This window comes from Mastomys coucha, unplaced genomic scaffold, assembly GCF_008632895.1.
Source record: "Mastomys coucha isolate ucsf_1 unplaced genomic scaffold, UCSF_Mcou_1 pScaffold20, whole genome shotgun sequence".
NCBI lineage: Eukaryota > Metazoa > Chordata > Mammalia > Rodentia > Muridae > Mastomys > Mastomys coucha.
Genome location: NW_022196903.1, coordinates 112,322,000 through 112,347,359, shown reverse-complemented (window position 1 = coordinate 112,347,359; position 25,360 = coordinate 112,322,000). Strand labels below are relative to the sequence as shown.

The 25,360-nt window shown below is 43.0% G+C and overlaps 1 protein-coding gene across 6 annotated transcripts in view; it reads right to left on the bottom strand.

Moving 5' to 3' along the window:
- The window catches only part of Dcp1b (decapping mRNA 1B), a 50,843-nt gene extending 25,879 nt beyond the window's left edge, over positions 1–24,964 (bottom strand). For 3 of the 6 annotated variants that reach the window (XM_031383162.1, XM_031383160.1, XM_031383161.1), the window contains exons 1-4: positions 24,760–24,963; positions 19,725–19,765; positions 15,872–15,999; positions 473–539 (exon numbers count right to left, since the gene is read on the bottom strand). In XM_031383162.1, coding sequence (XP_031239022.1) covers positions 473–539; positions 15,872–15,999; positions 19,725–19,765; positions 24,760–24,909 — 386 coding nt within the window. In that variant the 5' untranslated portion in view covers positions 24,910–24,963. Of the gene's footprint in view, positions 1–472; positions 540–15,871; positions 16,000–19,724; positions 19,766–24,759 lie in introns of all 6 variants that reach the window. The other 3 variants (XM_031383159.1, XM_031383158.1, XM_031383163.1) reach the window with 2 other exon arrangements.
- Positions 24,965–25,360: the final 396 nt, after the last annotated feature.

Sequence of the window (25,360 nt, the reverse complement as noted above, 5' to 3'; positions counted from 1 at the left end):
AGAGGGGAGGGAGAGGGAGAGAGGGAGAGGGGAGGGAGAGGGAGAGAGGGAGAGGGAGAGGGAGGACCAGAACTGAAGAGGATCCAGGCTCTTGGTGTTGGAGGTATCTGGGAATTCTGAGTGACAAGCACAGTTTAGAAGAACAGCTGTTAAAGGGCAGGAAGGAGGTGCCTTTCAGGAGGACTCTGCATGTTCTCTCTTACTAATGGACATAGAACTTTCCAGAGAGAATATTACTTATTTACAAATGAAGAAAATACCAAAGAAAACCACCACGTGGAACAGCTCCCAGCACATGGAGAGAACAACAAGCCACCTAAGCTGAGGGGGACCTGCAGACAGCACTGCCCAGGTCTGGGGGTTGGGTGAGGATGACAGCTGAGGACCACTTCCTGCTAGTGTTGACTCGCACATTTGGAAATCCGAGCCGCAGCGCCGGCTCCTAGGCCACAGCCCCCCTTTTAATACTTACTTTTTCATTAGGTTTGCAATTCTCTGGCACTCTTCCTTATCATAAAACCAAATTCCATAAATGGCCACTGGGGAAAAACACATCAAACAAGCCATAAGCATCCTCAGAGCCACACAATGGAAAGAAACTCCCTTTCTGTCTTAGAGGAAAATATATAATGATCAGTCATGGAATGAATTCATTCAATTAATTATTAAATAGATGAAGCAGTCACTGGAGTCAAAGCCAGGGCTACACATGAGACCCCGTGCCAAAGGAAAAAGACATGCTATTAGAAGTGCTGCCGAGTGGCCTACACACTGAAGCCCGCTTCCTCGCCTCTACCCAACAGGCAGTTGGTGAACGCTTCTTAAACAACCGGCTACAGATTGAAAAAGAGATCAAGATTCTAAACTTCTTGGCTTTGAGACTTCATTGTTTCTATATTCCATTTGCACATTTCACAAACACATTCCATCTTATTTTTAAATATTCAGAAACCTGATGCTCATATTATGCCTAGAAACCTCCTTCCCTCTCCTTCTCCAAGGAATATGTTAACTGAAAAATTGGCTATGAGTTATTGGGATAGGAAACTAGGAAAATATAATTTTAATAATCAATTTCATTTTAAAATGTCTGTACAGAAAATTTACAAATATTGGAAGGTTAGGTATGATGATGGTGTAGCCATTTATCAATGAATGGAAATAATACAATTGTTGATTTTAGTCATTTTTCAAATAAGCAGTTTGTTAAATTTAGTATGTATCAGTTCTGTAGTGCAGGTTAAAACAGTTGTAGGATACATTGGTAAGTATCTAGCTTAGGTCCTGGTCACATATGCAAATAATCATATAAGTAACATGAACTACATGAGCATTAAACAAAACTTCATTGAAAACAACAGCAGCGTTATGATGGAGCAGTGAAAATTAGCAAAAAGTATCTGAAAGGAAAACACAAAATTAGACCTTCAAAGCATGGAGCTGTTCTGCATGAAGACAGCTCTGCCAGGCTCACAACATCTTTTTCTCCTCATGCATCTCACCCAATGCCCAGGATAGGACTAATAGAAACAGCCAAAGGTATAAGACATGTCTTTTTAATGCTATTTCAAGCAGGTATCAAAAAGAAACTTTATGAATCCAAACCACCACCAATTTGCCAAAAGTCATTGTTGAGACTTTAAAACTTCATTTTGTACTGATCAAGTGCATGTTCATGCAGAGTCTTTTTTTTTTTTTAAATGCTCTTAGCCCCTGAGTCATCTTTCCAGCTCCTGTCTCAGATACCTACACATGAAGAGGGCAAAGGGAGATGACGCCCCAAGCTTTCTCAACCTGGTTACTCTCTCAGATTGAAATACACAAACATTCATCCTAGGGACTCTGACAAACCTAAGGAAAATGAGGACATCAATGTCCTCAAACCAGTGTGCTGTGAGGGCTTGCATATCAAAACAGAACCTTTGCATCAAGACTAAATGTGTTTGTGGGATCTCGGATTTAAGGCTCCTTCCCACTTGCTTCCCTATAGACTCCCAGCCTCTGTTCTTGTGCGGTCAGGCTGGATCAGCAGCACTTAGCCCTGTAGGAATCTAAGTGTGTCTGACACACAACAGGTGCTATGGATGATCTGACCACAGTGAAAACTTCCCTCTTTTGGAGACTTCGTTTTCCAAAATGGCAGGTCAGGAGCCCACAGTACAACCAGATACTGAAGCCCAGGGGCAGAGAAGGTGGCAATGGGTGTCTTACTAGGAAACTAAACTAACAAGCGTTCCGGGTGTCACTCTTCCTCCTGTGTGACATCTGACATAAGGAACTAGAGTTCTGTAAGGGCAGGATGCCAAGGAGCTGTTGGCATGAACAAAAGCCTTTTGACATCTTCATCACCATGGGAGGCTGACACACAGGTTTAGGGCAGAAAACCAACAGAAAACCCTAAGTGTTAATGCAGGATGAAGGAGCACTGGGCTTGTCATAGTTATTTAGAACCTCATGGAGATTTATCTATGAGGCAGTATGGTTTTTAACATTTGCATGGGATCGTTTGAAACAGCTCTTTTTATCTAGTTAATATTTAGCTTGAACATAAGGCTTAAATAGGCAGGGAGAGGGAAAGATAAAACAGACATTTACCAGCATTCCTGGCCACTAAAAGGAGCACCAAGATAGAGGACTGGTCCTGTGCTTTCTCTCCTTAAAATAGTTTCGCAGCTCAGCAGCACTGTGAATGCATGGAAGTACACATTCCAGCTCAAGTTCTCTGTGTCATGGGCCCAGGCCCCCACCTCCACCAGGCCTATCACCCTTCCACACAAGAGGCTGTGCCAGACAGCCTGTGCTGATATACAAAGACCAGAGCTCATCATGCCTTCAAGAGGTGACGAGCTGACAGGCTGACAGAAGCCATTTGCTTCACATTTCCATCCAAGGGCTCCACTAGGGAAGGGCTTGTCTCTTCATGGGTCTGAACACAGCAGCAAAGTCAGAACGACTCAGCAGAGAAGAACTAAGAAAAGAGGAATGCTTTTAGAATTCTAAATCTGAAAGCAGAAGCTCAGATTCACAGCTGAGTGATAGGGCCATATGAGATTTTATGGCCTTCAAATGTGGCCATAGAAATCGTCTGTGAGTATTTAAAAAGTACAGGGAAAAGTTAAAAGTGGGATACTTGTTCAGTTGTGAAGTCAGCTGTTGGTACCCAACTGGAAGTCACAATGATTCGGGCCTTCGTTCAGCCATCCACACCCCCATACCAGCCACTCTCCAGTCACACGTCTGAGGAAACAGAGAGGAAGTTCAAGGGCAAGGTGGTACATGAAGCTCAACTCAACTGTTTCTACATTTCTCCTGGAGGTAAGAAACCCGAAGTGGAATAGAGAAAAAGACAAGTGAGTTGAGAGCTACCCTAGAAAGTAGGAGCCTAGAAGGTTCCCCCAACACATGCTCCTGCATGTTTATGAAAGCCCTTGTGTTTAATGAACTTCTCGTTGCATGGTTGTAAAGTTCTGCCTGGCACTGCCCTTCCCACAATGCCATGCTTGGACTGTTCTCCATAGAAAATAGTCTTTCCGTGGTGATATATCTGTCTTCCGTTGTTCTTTCAATTCCTTAAGAAAGACAGAGGGGAGCAGTATTTTCCTCTCTTCCATATCTAGGTTTGTGAGTACGTACGGACAAGTGTGAGCGAGCCGACTGCTAGAGACCAGCAGCAATTCTTCTTTAGTTTCTTCCGTAGGAAACTTGACAGCCAATCAAATTTCAATGGGCCAAGTAAGCAATCATCAGAGGCAGGACAAATGTCACTTACATGCACATTTTCACTTGGGCCCTCTGACTTCCGTTGGTAGAGTACAGCAGTTTATTTTCGATGAATGATCACAGGACCCTTCCTGCAATCCTGCTTATGCTGCTAATAAATGTTTCTATTTAATATGACCTTAGAGATACTTGCCATTTGTTCTCTATTTTATGCCAAGTATTTTTCAACTTGAAACTATTTAATAAGGATTTGGGCTGACATTTTAAAAGAAAGCATGATATATCCATACAGTTAGCAAGTGGTATGTAAATGTGTTAAGGAATGAAGAGAGAACGTTAAACTCAAGCTCTGGCTTGATTAAGCTTTCTCTCCTGGAGGCACCCTGCTCTTCCCTCCTTCCTTCCCTCCCTCCATTCTTTCTTTCTTTCCCTTCACTTACTGCTGTCTAAGGGTCCAGCCACCAGCTTGCCTTCAGAAGCCCTCCTTCTCTTGTTTGTCACTGGGAACCTGGTCATCACCAGCTCTGCAACTTGGATGGGTATTTGAGGAGGACTCAAAAAAAAAAAATTAAATCTCTTCAGACCCCACCTATGTTCTGGTCTTTCTCAAATGAGTGAGATAATGATCTCTACCCCAGCTGTATAACTGCTGTAAACATCTGTCTGGTGGACTTTGTTCAAACATAGTATTTTTTTCATTTACTGTCCCGTTTACCCTGTTCGAGTGGTTGTGTTTGAGCACGCTGAGGATGCCTATTTCCTAGAGACAGGTGGCAAGCACACCATGGTGTCCACACTTCTAAAAGACCTAGCATGCTTTAGAGGAGACAGACAACCATGAAGGAGCTGCAGCCACAAGAGTGTAGAGCTTAGGGACTCCTCCTCTCAAGGAGGTCATACAAGGCTCCATGACCGAAGTCAGCCAAAGCATTTCCCCCGATTTTACCTATTTTCTCTAAAATCTGCTCCTGCACATCCCTCTGAATTAGATACACAAAGTCTCAAGCACCTTTTATATGCTTTGATTCGATCTCTAAGCGTGGCTGTTAGGGACTGGACTTAGTCTGTGTCTGGGTTTGTTTTGATTCGTATCACATTTTGTTTATTTGTGTGCATGTGGGTGGAGGTCAGAGGGTAACCAGCAGCAGTCAGCTCTCTCCTTTAACAGTGTACTTGGGACTGAACTCAGGCCAGCAGCCCTGGTAGCAAGTACCTTTACCTTTTGTTCAGAGACAGGGCTCTGTGATGTAGCCTACGCTGCAGTGCTACTGTGTAGGCCATGCTGGCCTTGAGTTCATGGCAATCTGACTTTGTGGATTACCTGGATTTGTATTTTTTAGCCCAGGGTTTTCAGAATAAGACTGTAACAGAGCTGAAGGAAGGAAGGGAGGAAGGGAGGGAGGAAGGGAGGGAGGAAGGGAGGGAGGGAGGGAGGGAAGCCATGAGGCTTGTGTAAGTTGTGTGTTTACAGCAGGAAGCTCTTGAGTGGTACCTGAGGGCTTTGTTCAGGCTCCATAGATGGGAAACCAGGGCTGTGGCAGCTGACTGGCCCTGCGTCAGTCCTGTCCTCCTGCCCATTTGGAATGCCTGGACTGAACGCTGCTTCCTTTGGTGTGCTCTTTATGCCTTTAAAGTAATGTTCTTTCATTCACCTTCCGCTCTGCTTTACTGACCAAACACGGACACGTCTTGTAAAACAGACTCTTCACGGCCTCAAAACAGCTCCACAGAGTTGTTATCTCTGGCTCTGGGTCTGGTTCTTTTCATATGACATAGTTTTACTGCAACTCACAAATCAGCAGTCCTGATCCCATGATCTTTGGACACTGGAAGGTTCACAGCAGACAGAAGCGGTTGCTATTTAATGGCAACTAACACCACCAAGCATTGGGAGCCAACAGCAGAAACCCTGCCTAGTAAAAACAAACTCCCCATTCTAAACAAATGAACTGTTGTACGAGAGTTAATGCTATTAAAACTGAATAGTTAAAAACCTATACCCAAAGCATTATGTCCAGTTGAATTAATATGCATTTTCAACCACCCATAAGAACTTGTTACTTTAAAAGAGATGTATTTACTTTTTAGAGACTTTCATTTATAACCAAGGTTACATGTGTCATGAGACTTCCTCATCTCCAAATTTCCACCCTCCTCAATGGGGAAATGACATCTCATCAAGGGCAGGGGACTCTCCAGCATACACTGAGTACCTCATTGTATTTCTCTCAGGGGAAAGTTACTTTGAGAAGTCAGTAGAATAAAGAAATGTCCAAAGAAATTAAGAATCAGGAAAACTGTATATTAACCTCGATAGAAATAGGAACAGTTTACTCTTCCTTATTGACCACTTAAGTTTGTCTCTATTTTATTCATAATTTTGCAGATAATTTTCAAAATCTGTGCCACAAATATCAAATGGATTCCCTAGCCCATTTCCCTAGGGCTCTGAGCTCCTATTCATCCTTGACAACCTAATCTTCACTGTTCCTGGGATAAACTTTCAATGGTTTTCTTTGTACTCAGTCTTTTTGTGTATCTTTATGCTAAAAAGAAGTCCCACTCAGGCATTTACACATCTGCTCCCTGCGTCGGACCCCAAGCTCCTGGAGGACAATGTGGCGCAGTGAGCCGAATGTTCAGTCAGTTAACAAATGTCTGCTGAGACAGTCAGTAACAAATGTAAACTAGCCAGACGTTACCAATAACCCTCACCATGGCTGATATAGCCAAAGACATTACCGATAACCCTCACCATGGCTGATATAGCCAAAGACGTTACCGATAACCCTTACCATGGCTGATATCCATTCTGGCTTAATTAACCATCGTGGACCAGAGAGGCTGGAGTCCGCTGCCAAGAGATCTGCTCTACCAGACTGTAGGCAGCTGCCCCTCCAAAGGCCTACAGTCTTCTACCTGTGCTGAGAGGTGACTTTGCTTCAAGCACTTCACATTCTTAGGTGCAAGTAACAGTGACAGGACTTGGCCATTAGATGTGTGTTCTACTGTCTTGACAAAGGGCTGGTGCTCATGTCCTTACTTTATGTGTGTTATGATCACACTGTTGTTCTTCCTGATGGACTACTTCTCCTGCTGGCAACTGAGAGACGAAGGTCATACTTGTCTTCCTTACACATGATCAGCAGGACTTGGTATAGCAAACAACTACTACACTCACATACCAGTCATGTGTTATAACAGTAACCTTGAGCTTACACCACATAAATCATCTCAATTATTCCAATAACACTCTGGAAAGCTATTATCATAAGTGAGAACCAACAAAGGGAAATAAGTCTTACCCCAGAACTAGAGTTTGTGATTGCTTAAAGCTAAAACATAAAACAATATTCCTACAGGTCAAAAATTGTTTTTCTCAAAACTAAAATCCCGAAGGCACAGACTTCCTATTTCAATTGCATAATTTGATCAGGTGTTTGATGATGACGGGGCAGCTTTGCTGAAACAGTTTAACTAGATACCACCTGACTACTGGACCGAGTCTAAGGCTTGGCACAGAGGCTCTGCAGGCAGGGAGAAGAAAGTGAATCAGAGACTCTGTGCCTCTGTCATCCTGACCTTTATCTACCGTGCACACTGGAGATACCAAATGTTCTGAAGCCTTTTATGTTGAAAACAATTAGGTCATGTTTCAGGTCTGTCCTGGGACGAGGACTGGGTCTGGGCATGCAATGACTCCTGGCCACATTGTTTTCTTTTTCCTGAACACTTAAGACTGTAGAACAAATGTAAGATTCCTTCGGCAGTCAGTTATCCTTGATTCCAGAACAGGATTATTTGAAATTATCTTGTGATTTTTGAACAAAAATAAGCAATGTAAAAATAGAATGCAAAATGTACACAGCACTCTGAAGCCACACTGCCCACTCTCTGAGTGCCGAGGCAGGGAGACTGAAGGATGCTTCTCTCATAAGGCACGGAGGAGAGCGTTTGGGAAGACAGTTTCTCTCTGCCAAGATTTAGGCTTTTATCATATCAAATTTGGCTCTCTAAAACAAAATATAAAATATTGTACAACCACAAGCCACAAATACAGCATATGAATCGAAAGAGCATCACTATATGAATGCTTATTTCCTTGTATGCCAAGAATCTCACATCTGCATGGCTGAGGACAAAGCAGAAGTGACTCCACTCAGAGTTTACTCCATGGTAGCTGTGGGTTACCTGTGATGTATGACCTCGCCTCATGGATTCTTTCTCACCCAAGCATGCCATATTATTCCATGAGTGAGCATGTGCACACACACACACACACACACACACACACACACACACACGCATAACCTGCCCATTAAATCTGTAAGTCCCCCCTGCCTCCCATGAGTCCCCTAACATTTTACAGTGGAGGTGCAGAGAGTCCTTAGGCTGGGTGCTCTGGATAAGCAGTGTGGCTTGCCCAGGTGGTATGAGGGTGCACATAGGAACCTGTTTCTGGAGCTATCAGATGTCTTACCACAATGCATAGGAATGAAAATTATGACACCTGGTACTCAAAAGTGAAATATTGCCTTACTCGACATCTGGAGTTTTCTGTAATCAACAGAATGCCAGTTTTTACATAAATTCAGATCCTTTAGAGTTTAGATCCTTTCAGCATGAGCAGAATCCTGACAGAACGAACCGTCATTCTGGATGTGAGGTCCAAGTGACAAGTTTCATCACTTAAGTCAAAAAAAGCATGCAATCCTTAATCCCTTACTAAACGGTATCAGCTCTGCACACAGGCCATAGTAAAGAGGCTGGTTCTCACTTGAAATGGAAATGGTGGCTTAAAGACACAACCTGAGATTCTCTGACCAAATCACGAGTTTTAACTATAAGGGAACGTCTTTTATTAAGAAGTTCACCACTGTCCTGAAGGTTACCAAGGGCAACAATCACACACCACACGCAGTAAGAGCCTGGATTTGTATAGGTTCCTATTCTGACTAAACACAGAATGTCAAGGTCTTTGTCTCCTGCTCTACTTTATCTGTGCTTTCAGGGAGTTTCCCATGAGCATCTTATATTACTAGACGGATCTGGAAGAGAAAAGCATGCTATTGTAATTCTTGCAAATATCAAATTTCTGTCTAAAAAGGATGCAAGGACTTTCAGCTGTCTCATTACTTTAAAAGTGTGTGGTGACCTTAGGTGGCTTCAGGAGCTCTACAGCATGTCTAGAAGCTAAGTCTGTAAAATAATGTGCATAGACATTCTGAGGAAGACACATGACACAGGGATCCTAGAACAATACCTGGTGCATGAAGGCAATCAAAAGCATCTGAAGAGGGGGGGGAGGATGGTGGGAGGAGGGAGAGTAAACAGGAATCAGATTCAATGGCCCCAAAAGGGTTACAAATTACTACTTGAGACGGCTGGAGAGAGGTGGCTCAGTGGTTAAGAGCACTTATTGCTCTTACAGAGGATAGAGGTTCAGGTCCCAGCACCCACATAGTGGTTCACAACTATCTGTAACTCCAGTTCCAAGAGGGTTCAATACCCTTTGAATAATAGCAGGCACGCTATTAATATACATTAAAATAAATACATCTCAAAATTAAAAATTTACCATTGGAGAATATCAATAGAGCAACAAATATCCTAAAATGGAAAAAAAATAAGCCCAGCTGTCTGTGGGCAGGCAGCGTGGCTCGGGTTCCATTCCCTGTGTGGTGTGTTTCCATACGGCTTGCTGTCAACCTTTCAGCTGCTTTTGTTTTTATTATTTTTGGTTTTCAAGATAGGGTCTCTCTGTGTAGTCTTCCTTGTCCTAGAACTCCCTCTGTAGACCAGGCTGGCCTCAGCCTCATAGAGATCAGCCTGCCTCTGCTTCTCAAGCGCTGGGACTAAAGGTGTGTGCTGCCACCCTCCACCACCCAGCTTGGGTTAGAGGTTAACAAATCTCAGGGCTTTAGAACCAGCTGAGCTGCAAGGCTTGTATTCCTCTAGATGTCTTGAAATCCAGAAGGCTTAAGAAGCCTAAATCCCATGCTAGAGGCAGAGGCAGGTGGATCTCTGTGAGTTGGAGGCCAGCATGGCCTATACAATGACAACCAGGGTTACACAGGGAAGCCCTGTCTCAAAAACCAAACCAAAACAAGAGCCCAGATCCATGAGGGGACCACACAGTTCAGCCCTGCTTAATGCTTTGTATTAGTTTAGCAGGCAAGGTTGTCACTCTGACATGAAGTGAGGAATAGTGAAGAATTTCTGAAAGCTGGACAACTCTGTGGCCATTATAGATCAATCACTCCATGCAGAACATCTTCTAAGCTTTGTCTAAAGCACACTGATTAGAATGCTAGACAAAATCATTAGGCCTATCTTACACTCACACCCACTCACCTACCCACACATCCCAATTCTGCAATTGGCACAAATGCAAATTTGGGAATTACTTTAAGTCTGCATGTCTATTTCTTATCCGGATCCACTCATTTTCCAGGCCCACGTGGAATCACAGAACACAATTAAAATATAAGATACAGTCTCTGTCCACAAGGGACTTGAAATTTATTTATAAGTTGCCTACAAAGCAACTTACTGATTTATGGTAGTATGACACCAGAGCAAAGGTTTCATAGAACACGCCCTTAGTAGAGCGAGCAATGCTTCTTCCAAATTATGCCCAACCTTTACTTGTAAATTTGACTTTCTTACTGCTGATGTGTGTGTATGTGTGTGTGTGTGTGTACAATTTAGCTAAAGCTCTGGAATAAATTAAAGTATGTTCTTTATAATAGTCATCAAGAAAATACTTAGAGTTACAGAAAATTGCATCTCTGCTAGAAAATTGACTATTTAAAAAAGTGAATTTTGGACAAAAACATGCAGAGTCAATGAAGATGATAAGGGAGATGTGGGTCTCACCTGCTCTTCTTAACCCTAGCATGTAGCTCACATTACTGCACAATTAATACAAGAAGTTCACCAAGGGGCTGGGTGTGCATAAGTGTTACAGTGCTTGTCCATCATGCCCAAGGCCCTGAGGTTCCTGGAGAGGGTAAGAAGTGGGGAGGAAGAAGGGGGGCACGGGGCAAGGTAGGAAGGGATCAGAAGGAGGGGATGGGAGGGGAGGGGGATTTTTCAGTATATAAATCTATTTTTCTGTTTCCTAATCAACACTGGCTTTGCACTGCCAGTGGAACTGCATGTCCCTTGGGTGTTTCAGATTTCAGAGTTTTTTTGTTTTTGTTTTTTTTAAATGGTTGTTGGAATATTTTCATAGACTTCACCTGTAATTCAACCTGAAATTCACCTGTAACTCTCCAATCTGAAAAAAATTAAAATTTGCACTTGATCTTAGCCCAATTGAGAAACAATGGAAAATCCTAAATCCAAATCTTTGTACTATCATTTCAACCCTTAAAACATTTTGGACTTTTTATTATTTCTTAAAATGTAAGTGTATGGGTGTTTTGCCTCCATGTATGTCTGTGTGCCACTTGCATGCCTGGTGCCCACAGAGGCCAGAAGAGGGAGTTGGAGCCCCTGGAACTGAATAGATAGTTGCGAGCAACCGTGTGGGTGCTGGGAATAGAACTCGGTCCTCTTAGCCACTGAGCTTTTTTTCCAGCTGAGTATCCTCACTGGTCAAACACAAAACACAGTATTTCCAACAAAAAAAGAATTTATTAGGATAACCCATATTTCAAAGTGCCTGGCAGATAGCAAATGAATGCATGCAATTTCACCCCAGATTTAATAACTGTGTTATTTGCTTTTGACATCTTTGCTTTAAAAGCTCTACATGACTGTGCATGCTCATAACCCAAGCCATAGAGGAGAAGGAGAGGCAGGTATTAGACAGGCACATTCTATGAGCTGGCAGCCAGTCATTCCGGTGAGCACAGTGAGTTTCCAGGATGTGAGAGACATTGTCTCAAAGAAATAGGGAAGGAAATAATAGAGGAAGATTTCTGACATCTTCCTCTAGTCTCTGCATGCACCCACAGGTGCATACCCCTGCATATCCATGTGTATGTCTCTCTCACACACACACACACACACACACACACTAAAAGCTCATGTAGGTTAAATCTCACTTCAGTCAACTCCAATAAAGCTTAGACTATGGGGGCTGGAGAGATGGCTCAGTGGTTAAGAGCACTGACTGCTCTTCCAGAGGACCTGAGTTCAATTCCCAGCAACCACGTGGTGGCTCACAACCATCTGTAATGGGATCTGATGCACTCTTCTGGTATGTCTGAAGATAGCTACAGTGTACTCATATAAGTAAGTAAATCTTTTAAAAAAAGCTTAGACTATGAACCCCTTTCTACAATAATCTATTTTGTATTTGATTGAAATTCTAAATATCAAATGCTTTTTTCTTTACTAATTAAGTAAAGAGAGTTTTGGACTTTTCTACTTTATTTCATTCTTCTAGCTTCATCTAATTAACTTTTTTTTTCCTTTCTCCAATGAGTTTAAAAAATCCTATGAGAAAATCTGCCATGAAGCTGTTCCAACCCTGCTCCACTGCAATGGCAGACACGATTCAAGAGATAGGCTGCAGGCAAAAGGCAGAGGACCTCTAGAGGTCTGTACAGCCCCCATGAGATAGCCACCATGATAAACAAGCCTGCATGAAGCCAAGCTCCCTGGCCAAAGGGGCATTATGGAAGAATTAATTAGAAAGCCAAATGTAATGGCTACATGAGCATCTGAGCTGGCTGAGACATTTGAGAGGGAGGTACCCAGACCCTGAAGGCATGCATGACAAACCTGCTGTGGACAGAAGTCAGGAGCTGAGAATCCTTGAGCAAATGACTGGTTCACAGGCAGTCAGAGGCAGGCACAGACAGTAAGGAGAACAAAACGGGGCAAAATGAGTGCTGAAGAGTGAGAAGACATTGCACACACTCTTCTGTTGAACTGATTGCATTTTTGTATATGGAGACTCATCAGAGACAACCATACATGCATCTCAAAGACTGGCATCCATTTGGACCCAAGCTTAACAGCAGAGGGAGCAGTGCAGAGTATGGAACACAAGCACCAGGGGCAGAGCCAGAGGTGTATGTGCTGGGTCCCCACCCACCCACTGTAGCCTCCATTTTCTCATCTGTAAGATGCCACCACGAGCAGGGCAGGCTTTCAATAGAAGCATAAGACCCACAGGTGTGGATCGCGCCTGACATTTTAAGTTTGAAATAACAAAGTAGAAAATACAAGTAAATTTAACAATACATTTTATTTAACCCAATTATCCAAATTACTATCATTTCAACATTCACCGATATAAGATTATAAGATTTCTCTTTCTTTCCTCCTTCCTTCCTTCTTTTCTCTCCCTCTTTCTTCCTTCTTTTCTTCATTCCTTCCTTTCTCTGTCTGTCTCTGTCTCTGTCTGTCTCTGTCTGTCTGTCTGTCTCTCTCTGAGACTCTGAAACATGTTGTGTGCTTTAAATCCATACTTCTATCCCCCAGACAAGCCGCACTGAGGTCACAGTCTGGGGGCAAACTTAGAAACGGCGAGGCATCCTGTGGGCTCACTAACTCCACACAGTACTTTCTGTCAGACAGGCCCTGGGAAATTAGGAAATTATTTCTAAAATCAATGCATTAGAGAAATTAAAATTTCTGGTATAGTTTACGGCATAATCAAATATATATGAATTCAAAATACCTATAGTGGCTAGATCAATTATTTGAGCAACCAGGAATGATTATAATAGGTCACTAGTATTCATTTATTCTAAATTCACTTTTAAAGATTTATCTTATTTTACTTACATATTACACACACACACACACACACACACACACACACACACACACGAGTACCATTATTGCCTGGTGCCTGTGGGGGCAAGAAGAGGGTGTTGGGTCTCCTGAAACTGTAGTTACAAACAGTTGTGAGCTACAATATGGGTGGTGGGAATCAAACCTTGGGCTTCTGGAAGAGCAGCCAGTGTTCTTAACTGCAGCACCATCTCTCCAGACTCTATTCTACATTAATTTTTGTGGCTTCTTTATTAGCATTTGAATATGTTAATTTGACACAGGACATAGTTTTTGTGAGTATTGGCAGATATCTACATTAGTGTCACTCTTTCTAAGGTGCTACCCTCTTGTCTTTTGAGACAGCCTCTCTGGCTTGGAGCTCACCAGCTAGGCTAGCTGGCCCATAAGCCTCAAAGACCTTGTCTCTGCTTCCTAGGATTAGGAGCACAAACACCACTACGCCCAGCTTTTTCACAGGGGTTCTGAGGAATTGAATGTAGGCGATAATGTTTGCACAATAAGCTCTTTACTAATGGAGTTAGTTCCTTAGCTCAATATAATATCCTTTAAAAATTCTGACATCACTGTAAACATACAGTAAAGAAATAGCAACAAACCATTTTTTAAAAATTATTGCAAGACTTTTCTTTTCATGAGACCTACCATTGGTAAGTCATGTTACAGTTTTAATAGTTCTAATTTTTTTCTCATAAAATTTTAAGGAATGGACATTTATCATGACAACCTAATTATGTACAATTAAATATAGCATCATATTTAATGTATTAAATATTACATTTAGTTTTAAACTAGTCATTGGGATTTTTCATCACATATTACTTGTATTACATTATTAAAATTCTGAATAATATACAGGCGGCAAGTTGTATGTTGGAGGCATGTGGTATGTCTATGTGCATGTGTGTGCAAGTACATTTACCAATGCAGGAGTGTGTAGAGGCTAGAGGCTGATGTCAGAATCTGTCCTCTACCATGTCTCCACTTTATTTTAAAGACAGGGTCTCTCAGAGAACCTGCAGCTAACCATTCAGGCTAGACTGAATAGGCACAAGTCCTATGCTCGGCCTGTTTCTGCCCCGGCACTGTAGGGTCGGGCAGCAGGCAGTCCAGGGCACAGGCAGAACATACACACAATACCATACTGAACTCTATGTAGGTGCTAGGGATTAGGACTCAGGTCACCATGCTTGCAGACCAAGTACTTTATAAACACCAAGCCATTTTCCAACCTTTTGGGAATTTGTGTGCTGTATGCAACTCTCTCTGTGTGTGTGTGTGTGTTAGGCTGTCAGACTTGGCAGCAAAGGCCCTGACCTGCTGAATCATTCTGTCAACTACCTTAGTTTTTGAGACAGGGTCTCTCACTGAACCTGGATCTCCCAGGATTAGCTAGACTGGCAGATCAGCAAGCTCCGGGAACCCATCTGACTTTGCCTTCCAACACTGGAATTATAAATATACACTGCCACCCCTGACTTCTGGGGTGTGTGTGTACACACGCTGGAGTGTTGAACTCAGGTCCTCATGTTGTAAGCACATTACCTACTGAGCCATCTCCCTAGTACCAACTTCCTGTACCTTAAATTCAAAGAGTAGAAACTATTACTAGATTACAGTCTCTTTGAAAGCCTAAGAGCATGCACATACTGACCTTTCAAGCAGTATGCTCCTGTGGTGAAGGAGCCCCAAAGCTGACAGTTTCATTAGTCTCTCTCCGGTGCAACATAGGTGTCAGGTAAGACACATGAGTGAAACAAGGGCAGAATACTATACAGCGCCACTGCTACTTCATCTCAAGTCCATCAAGGACCAGTTAGTGATCTACTGTAATCTCATCATTACTAACAGTTAAGAGAATCAAAAAGGCCAAAATTATTTGGACTCTGGCTTTTTAATGACTACATATTCAAAAGACAGTCCTTCAAAAATACAAACCCTCTCCCTCAATCTCTCTTTACTATACCTGGTCAGAGGTGACACACAAGGGAAAACTTCCTCTAACCAAATCATTAGTTCTGCGTTCAGTGATACATCTGTGCCCCCTCTTATCTCCTGACCAAGCACTTCCCTCTCCCATTCCTGCTTAGGACAAAAGTCAATGACTGGTTCATTCTACAGGCAAAAGAGCTGCTCCAGGCAAGGCTTAAGGAGACACTCACTTTAACTTTTCTAAGAAAAAAGCCACTTCCAAGCTAACAAATGCTAACCCCTCAGTCCCTGATACTAAATGCAGAACACTGGAGGGCATTACGACTTTCACCTTTGACGAGCTGTCGGAAGCATGACTAGCACTGTACCAGAGACTCATGTGTGCCATTTCTGTACCAGAGACTCATGCGTGTCTTTTCTGTACCAGAGACTCATGTGTTCCATTACTGTACCAGAGACTCACGTGTGCCATTTCTGTAGAGAAGGAAAGGGTCCTGGAGTTGGAAGTCTAGGTCTGTAGTAATGGGTTCTGTTCGGTTTTCCATGCTGAGCCTATTCATAATGGTGAATCCGTGCTTTGGAGAGACAGACCTGGAAATCATGGAGAAGGGGACAGATAAATTGCTAAGCATGGCATACCTGCAGTGCAGCCACATTCCAAAGTGTCTGTTAACTTTGCTATGAGCATTCAGTTTCCCACAGCAGTCTGTATATACATGAAGCAGCATTTCTTTACTCCTGAGATCTTGTACCAACATCTATGCACCACAGACTGTCCTGCAGGTCATTGTTTTTAACCTATGAGCCTGTGTATATGTTGTGTGTAAGGGACATGCCTACCTATGTCGCACATTCCTTTAAGACAAAGGTAACTGCTTTAAAAAGATTCTTACTGGTAGAACTTTCAAAGGACTTCAGAGTTCAACAAGTATACATCACTACAAAAAGTTAACTTTCATTGAAAGTGTAAATGTTAGTTTGAAATTGAGAACGTCAGGAAAATGAGACAACTCTATCAATGAACCTGTGAGGCAAGGTATAAATGAAGTTCATGTGATGGCTAAAGGGCAGGTGCCCTGTTCTCTACAATATAAGCAAATGGCTGTCTAGACAAGTTACTAGAAAATTGTTCTCAGTAAAAGCATGACCTTTAGTGAATCTGATTTTCATTCCATTCAATAACTCTTGAGTACCCCCCTGTGCCAGGCACAGAGGGTCCCCGTTATACATCATGTGTACTTTTGCTCGTGCTGTGGTGACAGCCATATCATAATTCAACCATGAACCTTCTGGTGACAAGTAGGTACACAGTCAGTCACATTGGACAGAAGCCAGCAGCACTCATTCACTCAGGTTAACTGGGGCTGCTGGGGTTATCACTAACAATCAGGAAGAGAATTAGTTTTAATTCACTTTATCCACTTTATATTGATAAAGTACAACACTGCTACCTTGCCACTAACAGAATTTTATTTTTAAACCCCAACCTTTTACTTGCTGGAAGGCAATCTTTGATGAGCTTATTCTACAAAAAAGCACTGGTAGGCATAGCCTCAATTCCTCTAAAAGACTGACAGAGGGCCCTGAACATTAAATTTCTGAAATGCAGAAATTCTGCAGCCTGTCTTCAGGAACTGTATCTCAGAGACAAAGACATGGGAAGGCAGAGGGAGTGGTCCTTAAGGTGGGTCCTTATGTATGTCAATAGGAAAGGGTCTTATGGCATAGACAGCAAGGGACTACACTGCAGGCCAGAAACAAGGATGTCAGGTGCATGACTGCAAGTAAAGCAGAGGTAATGACACAGGCAGCTTCAGTGTCTTAGCTCAAAGTGTGGCCACCCCACACTGAGGAAAAGGCCTCACCAGGCAGACATGCCTGCATTTGGGAAGGGCAGGCACACACGCACGGGAGGAAGGCTGGAAACAACAGGCATCATTTCAAAGAGATAGTTGGGAACAGGAGTAAGAACCAGGGAAGGGCCCAGCAGTGGTGGTGCACACCTTTAATCCCAGCATTTGGGAGGCAGAGGCAGGCGGATTTCCAAGTTCGAGGCCAGCCTGGTCTACAGAGTAAGTTTCAGATCAGCCAGTGCCACACAGAGAAACCCTGTCTCAAAAAAACCAAAAAGAGCCAGGGAAGCAGGGAAGGATTGTTTTCTCAGTTTAATGGTGTAACTTATTGTTTCATTAGCAATATGGAGTATGTTAGGAAGGATTTAAGTGATGGATTGTACTTCAATTGGTAGCCCTGGTTCCATCTCCAGTATTACATAAAATTGGCACATTGCTATAATTCCAGCACTTAGATCAGAAGTTCAAAGTGATCTCAAACATGGTTAGTTTGAGGCCAGCCTGGTCTGCATGAGTCACTGTTTCAAAAATAAAATAAAATGCTTGAAAATACAAAGCTATATTTAGTTTGGGTACAAAAAAGAAAATAATTGTATAATTCAGCAGAAAAGACCTTAAAGTCATCATTAATATATATTAATGAATCACTCTCCTCAAAATAATCCTTCTTAGGAATGAAAGAGAATGCACATTGTGTGCTTTAGTGTTTCTCTATACACTTTACATTCTTAACAGTATTCATGTCAAACAAATCCATGTGGTGGTTCTAGAATGTTCTGAATACAACATGGACTAAAACGCCAACAATTCTTGAGTATTCACAACCCTAAACAACTGACTTACTTGTTGCCCTGCCTGCAGCCTGGCTAGCCACTCCTTCCCGTCCACTCCCTCTCCCCAATGCCAGGTAGCTGTCACTCTCCCCAACTGTTCCCATGCTGTGCCCGCAGTTCTCAAGGTTACCCTAGTTCTGTTTTTTATGCCTCTATCGATCCTAAGAGTTAACTACTTTCCTTTGGTAGTCCTTTTAGATAAGGACGAACTCTCCAACAATTACTGCAGCCACTGTGGCTAGACCCCTCAATCTGAATTCACTGAGACCTCTGAGGAAAGTGTTACTTCAAAGCCCTGAAGAAGAAGGTTGAGGGGTGGAGCTTGAGGCCCTCACATCCTCAGCTCAGCAAAATACTCAAAGAGATCAAGTAGAAACATAGCCCCTCCTCCCCGTCCCCATGTGAATTCTACCAACAATTTTATCACTCAGTTCAAAGTCTGGCATTTACCTAGAGGCTCCATTTCTCAATGTCACTGTACCCTCTGTCCATGCAGACTTTCATTTCAGCTTCAATTTTTCTGGTTCCAGCTCTAGCATCCCCTATCTGCTTCAAGGCAAACATCCTCTTAACACCCGAACTCCAGTTTCTTTTAGAATGAGTGCCTTCTTGTGATGCTAGCACACTGACTCTCCACACATTTTCTCACAGCTTATCAAGCATCCCTGTGACCATAAGCCTTCAGTTACTCCCTACTGCTAGAAAAATAAGCCTCAAATTCTTAGCCTGCCATTCTGTCTAATAGCATCACTTATGCTAATACAAACGCTCTACACCAGAGTAAATCCCTTACTGTCCCTTTATACAGGAGGTTCTGTGTCTCTACTTTTGCCTTTCTTCCTGTTGAGACTTCCCGTCCTGAAGCCCAACCATTGTACAATGCCTTCAACAGCACGGCAGTCCAGTGAGGCTGAAATAGCAACCAGTCCTTGGGATGGCATATCCTGTATTTATCTGAAACCTGAATGTGGGTAAATATACTTACATCAATCAGAGTTTACACTAGTTTTGTATTTCATCTATGTGCTCCCACTAGGTGACAGAATTCAACGAAGATATTTATGAAGAAATTTGCATGAATAAAATGAAGTAATTAAGACCATATATGTACTGTGTGTTTGCATAAATGTGTGATGTTAATGATATCTGATAAAAAGAAATGACTAAAAGCATGAGCTTATTAATTAAATTAATCCTGAAACATCATTAACTAAACAATGGAAGGCTGAGAGACACACTCAGTCCTGGGGTGTGCTTTTTTAAGCAGTTAAGGGTGAGGGAAGGTGAGCCACAAAGCCCTTTCCAACCGCTGACTAATTTAGCTTTCCTAATAGTGCACCTCTTATCTCTTGGCAGTGCACAGTGTTCAAGAACTGTGTGCAATTCACTGGCATCAAACGACGAATATGTTCTGCTAAACCAAATATTAAGGTTTAAGTTGGAGTTATAGCCTGAAATTAGTATCATCAGGATGCAGCAGGTGACATTATGTGTTATTTTATTCCTCTTGCCAATTGGTAATTCCAGATGGATTTGGTTGTTATTCTTTGAAATGAAACCGCCCTTCAAGAAGTGACAAAGTTACATTAAAGTATTTCAAGTCATTTTTCTAAAAATAGAATATGCTTACCTTGTATAAACAAATAGGGTTCCTTCCACGCCAGTCTTCTCCTAGGAACAGAGCAAACACATCCCATCTGTATGTCTCCTCATTCTAAGGCAGAGCATGAACATCAAAACACCAGGGCAACACACCCACTCTCTAGTAGGCCAAGTGGCAGTATAGAACAGAGAGGCCACCAAAGGGGAAGGCGTGGGCTTTGACAGGACCAGGGCCTGCTGAGCGGGCACTATGTGGTCACTATTCTCTTTCCCAGACAGTGTGTGAGTGGCCCACCTGGCTGGAACACAGAAAGCGTGCTCCAGATCTCATCAGAAAGAGATGGTGGGTGTGTGCCTTCTCTACCCACTAAACGGCATGCCCAGCAAGCTGTAGAAGAAACTGTTCTTTGGCTGTCATTACCCTTCGCTTCCTCCTGTGCTCACTGCCATGCCCTGTCACTGGGAGAACAGATGATGTGTCACTAACTACTCTGGTTACTACACAGACAAGGACTGTGAGAGTCTTCAAGTGAACAAACACCATCTTGGCATGAACAACTGCAGGCATTTTGGCCAAAGACTTGAAATAACACTACACAGAACTATTACCAAGTTAGGACTCCAGAACAGCCAGGGAAACCTGGGGGAGGTGAAGTCCTAAGGACTCTTAAGAGTTCTCTAGCTTCCCTTCCATTTCCCCAAGGCAGGAGGACCTTGGGCTCCCCAGGCTCCTGCTCATTAACATTACCACAATACAGCTCTTTGCTTAACTAGTAATGAGATTATTGTAATTCAGAATTTAATATGTGCTCTTGGTATTTACATAATTTAACTTCACCATTCTATTATCCTACTTAAGTCTCTAATATTTCATAGTATTCATTACCCAAATCATTTAAAACTAAGTACTCTATAATTCTGATGCAAGAGATATTCTTTTAAGAAAAAGGTGTAACATTAGGGTAACACTTTTTTTTTTTACCTAGAAGATTTTAAATTATAGTTCCTATCTCATTGGTTATTATGGATCTATTTATATTATTTACTTTGACTTGATTTTTCTTTGGAAGGTCATATGAGCCATAAATCCATTCATTTCTTTTATCTTTTTCAACTTTGTAGAATACAGGTTTTTTTTTTTTTTTGTGAAGATTTATTTATTTTATTTTATTTTCTGTATATGAGTACACTGTAGCTGTACAAATGGTTGTGAGCCATCATGTGGTTGCTGGGATTTGAACTCAGGACCTTCAGAAGAACAGTCAGTGCTCTTACCCACTTGAGCCACCTCACCAGCCCTAGAGTAACACTTTTTAAAGGCACAGAATTGAAAGCATGATCTTCCCAAGTAATCTACATGATTACAACTGTTTTCTCTGTGACTTAGTACAGGGGTTTGTGAAGAGTGGTGTCCAGATGAGAAGCAGCAGCGACACCCGGGAGCCTGTTAGTAACCACAGCCTTAGGCCGAACTGACATAACTGGCAAGAGTCTAGGCAATACCCAACACCTTAAAAGGAAACTGCAAAAGCCAAGTACTTGGTACTATGAGTTACACTGATGGGAAACTAAGGCAGAGATAGAGATTTTATGTGCAAGCACTGTCAGGCCCCATGGCTACAAGACCAAAGCAGTTTCCTGCCTTGCTGTATTTGACCTGGGCCTGTTCTCATGGGAATGCAAGTCGGACCTTTCAGATTGTCTATCAGCACACATACGCTGACTGATGCCAACTGTTATTTTCCTCTTGCAACAAAAATTCTCTTTACTTTAAAAACAAAAATTTTAATGACTTTAGTTTAGAATAATCCAAAATCAGAATTTTAACTATAACTCACAAAAACAATTCTCAAACTTGAGTCTTTGGGACGGAATTACAGCTCAGTAATTACAATATGGGCCTGGAGTGAGGATCCTGCCAGATCACACTGGGACAATTCATTTACTCTTCTGTCTCATCTTCTCCATTAAAAGGGTAACTGGCTTACACAACTCAAATCTCTTAATAATTTAAAAAAAAAAAAAGCCGTACTTTAAGAGCTCTTGCTTGGCTAATGGCAGCCTGGGAATGCAGTTTGCTGCTAGATCTGCACTTCAGACTGATTTTCAAAGGCAGCCAAACTTCTTTTCTTTTCTTTTTTTCTTTTTTCTTGTCCTTTCTGTACAAATCGGTGGATTTAAGGTATGACAATTAGCTCTCCTCAGATCCTTTAAATAAGGCAGACTTAAATTTGTAAGTTCAGTTCTGGAGTATTTTAGTCTAAATTCTGAAAATAAAGGTAACACACACACAGAGAGCTATTCATTATTCAAAATAATCAAGAGAATAATGCTGTTTCATAAATTACTGCAAGCAAATACACTGACATATCTGGAACAACTGAAATCAGTCTCAACTTTACTGAATATTCTAAGTTAAAATAATCAAAAGTGGGCCCACTTCATTTTCCTGAAGCAGTCTCTTCTCTGTTGCATGCATAGCAGCAAAGCCACCAGAGTAGCCTCCAACAAAGCTGTCTAGCTCTCACCCAGAGTTCGGATCTGATGTGCTGCACCTCTGAACTGTAACTGCGATGCACAGAAAATTCAGAACTGTGACTTGAAAATAAGGGGCACTTGTTCTAAGACACGCCTCCAGCTTTGCAATTGTGCATATTTTAGACTAACTATATAGTGCCTGCTCACTGCATGACATTTGGCAACACCTCTGCTTCTACTCTGCAGATGCCACCAACACCTTCATCCTCAAAGTTTCCTGATATTGCCAAACGTCACCAGGGTGTGTGTGGGGGGAATCAAATCCAGCTGAGAACAAGTGGTCTGACCAGCTGTAGACTTTCATTGACACGTTGGGTATTTTGGGGAAGGATTCCTTCCTGCAAAGAAGAGTAAATTTAGTTCTAAAATCCTCATTCTAGTCATGGCAGAACTCATCTTAATCTTTTGTGTGAGTATGTGTGTGTTCTGGGGACTAAACCAGGGCTGTGCACACACTAAGCACAGGCTCTACATGCTAAGCACAGGCTCTACCACTTCACTTATCCACAGGCCCTTGATCCTTATTCTCTGTGCATTCTTCATTTCTCCTCTGAACACCTGATGTTGATTTCCAATTCGATTCGGACTCCCTGCTTATCCCTCACCTGTCTTCTTGCCAACACTTTCCTTTTCATTCTTAAGGATATTTTTATACTTATTAGGTTTACATTGGAAAGGCTTCAATCCCGAGACCTGAGTGATTGAGCACAGGGAAACAGCAGTGATGACTTGATTGCCCCCAGTGACTGTTCTATTGTTGAACTAAGTCTCTCTCCTTTGCCAGGCAACCAGAGCCTAGGAGATTAGGGCTTTGAAAGAATGACCTTTTACTGAATGAATTATGCCCTGTCTGAAGAAAACAAGTGCAGGAAGCAGAAAACAAAACTCCTGTAAATAATACAGGGTGACACTTTCGATGTCGCTGGCCTTCGCTGGGACCTGGCCCACATCTGAAGGGATTTTAGAAGGTCGCTGCCACACAGGCCTGGGAAGAGGCTTTAGGAAGACTGCTCCCCAGGGGGAATGGGCCACTGCACAGTTCAACAGCTTCTGATCTAGACTGAGCCTCCTGCTGAGTCTGTTTACACCATTAACTTTTACTGGGTCCTACTCCATATATACTAACTGGATTACCTCCATAATTGTATGTATGGGTTAGCAGGCAGAGGCCAGTCCAGGTTGAGAGCAGGCAACCAGTGGGTCGCAACCTCTTTGGCACACCTCTATCTTCAAACATATTTGCATTACAATCATAACAGTAGCAAAAGTTAAGAAGTAGCAACAAGAATAATTCTAAGTCAGGGGTCAACACAACATGAGGAACTGTATTAAAGGGTCCCAGCATTCGGAAGGTTGAGAGCCACTGATCTAGAGAAGCGAAAGCACCTGAATGTACAGTATCTTTACATAAATTTATAAACGTTTCATCGAGGAAACTCCCTTTACTTTAAACGTCCATACTGTAATCCCCTCTGGTGTCCAAGGAAACAGCCTCAGTTAATCAAGCTAGGAATATTGAGAACATTAGAACTCTGCAGATTTTCCCTTTGGGCTTGGCTACTAGGAGAACAGACATGAATTCTTTGACATGAATTCTTTGCCTCACTGCAGTTAAGAACTCGGACAAAACTATCTGAAAAGTCTCCCGGCCCTCTTTCAGGGGTGCTGGGGATGAACAAGGTGCCTGCCCCAAGCTCCATGTCCAAGAACTTCTTCATTCTTTTGTGTGTACGGTTTTTGGGTCGTTCTTATTACAGCCTACTTAATCATAAATCTGCTCAAAAATGAAAGTTTTCTTTGCATAAATTTTGATGTTTGTTTCAGTCTTGGCGAACACACCAAAAAAAAAAAAATTGAAATTTTGCAAGGTGTTTTTCATTACACCTCCTAAACCATATTAAAGCCATTGGTTATATACTGATGAATATTTGGGCAAAAGTCACAAAAGAGGGGGAAATGACACTTTTATATTCAAAGGGATGATTTATAAATGATAAGAACCAATGGCTAGGAAGGACAGAACTAATTTGTCTCCCGTTCCAATTCCATTCTAGTTGTGAGGAAAACTAAACTTCATCCAGTTACTGTAGGCTGGGACTGGGTCTTGTTGGAACTGAACTGAAATGGCTAGGTTACCAACCATGGCTTCCTACATCCAAGTCTGGGGTGTCCCACCCATGCCCACTTCCTCTTTGGTCTTCCAAGCTTGCTCTTAGGTGGGTGCCTGCCCTGCATTTCTGACTCCGGCTTCTCCTCCTTGGCGAGGCTGGACTTATCTGAGCCCATCTAAGCTTGGGGCTTCCGGTCTGCCCTCCGCTGCCGGAGAGCTTCTGTCTTCTGGCCACAAGGCCGGTGTCCGGCTCTCAGCGGGGCCGGCCACACCTTCGGGATCCCTCTTCCCCCACCTACCGGTGGGCCCGCAGGTCACTCTCCACCAGGACCAGCCCCCGCCCGCCTATCCATGCCCAGCATCTCCCGCCCTGTCCCCGCCCCGCCTTCCGCACGGCCGCGGCGTCCGCACGCACCCACTCGTTGGCCCGATGGCCGAAAGTGTACAGAGCCACCTGGCTGGCCACGTCCACGATGCGACTGATGTAGGGGTCGTGGCGCCGCAGGGCTGCCAGGCTGATATTGTGCCCCTTCCCAGGCAGGCCACCTGCCGCCGCGGACGCCATCTTCCCACCCACCCTCTTGCCCAGCCTTCAGGGAGCCCCCTCAATCGACCGCCGAGCGAGCGAGCGAGCGCGGCTGGACGACCTTCCGGCACTTGGGGATTCGGGCTAGGCTTCGCCAATCGATAGCCGGGTCCTCTCGGGGAGGATCGTCGCCTTGGCAACAGGAAGCCCAGTCCTGCTCAAGGAAGCCCGTTTTATCTGCTATTTCTTCCTTCAGGAGCCTTTGAGCTGTGTGCTTTTCCTTCTTGAAGACGGCCCACGCCTTTGCAGAGCTCTTCTTTGGCTCTTTGATGACCAAACCCAATCAAACATAGTAACTCTAAAAAGAACTCTGAGAATTCTTAAAGGGTGCTCCCCAATATCCGTGAGGGATTCCTTGAGTGCTTCGGAGGCCTGCAAGGTTAAGATTGTCTGTGACAATTCTGAGACTTGCGTGATGTGTGCATAAGGA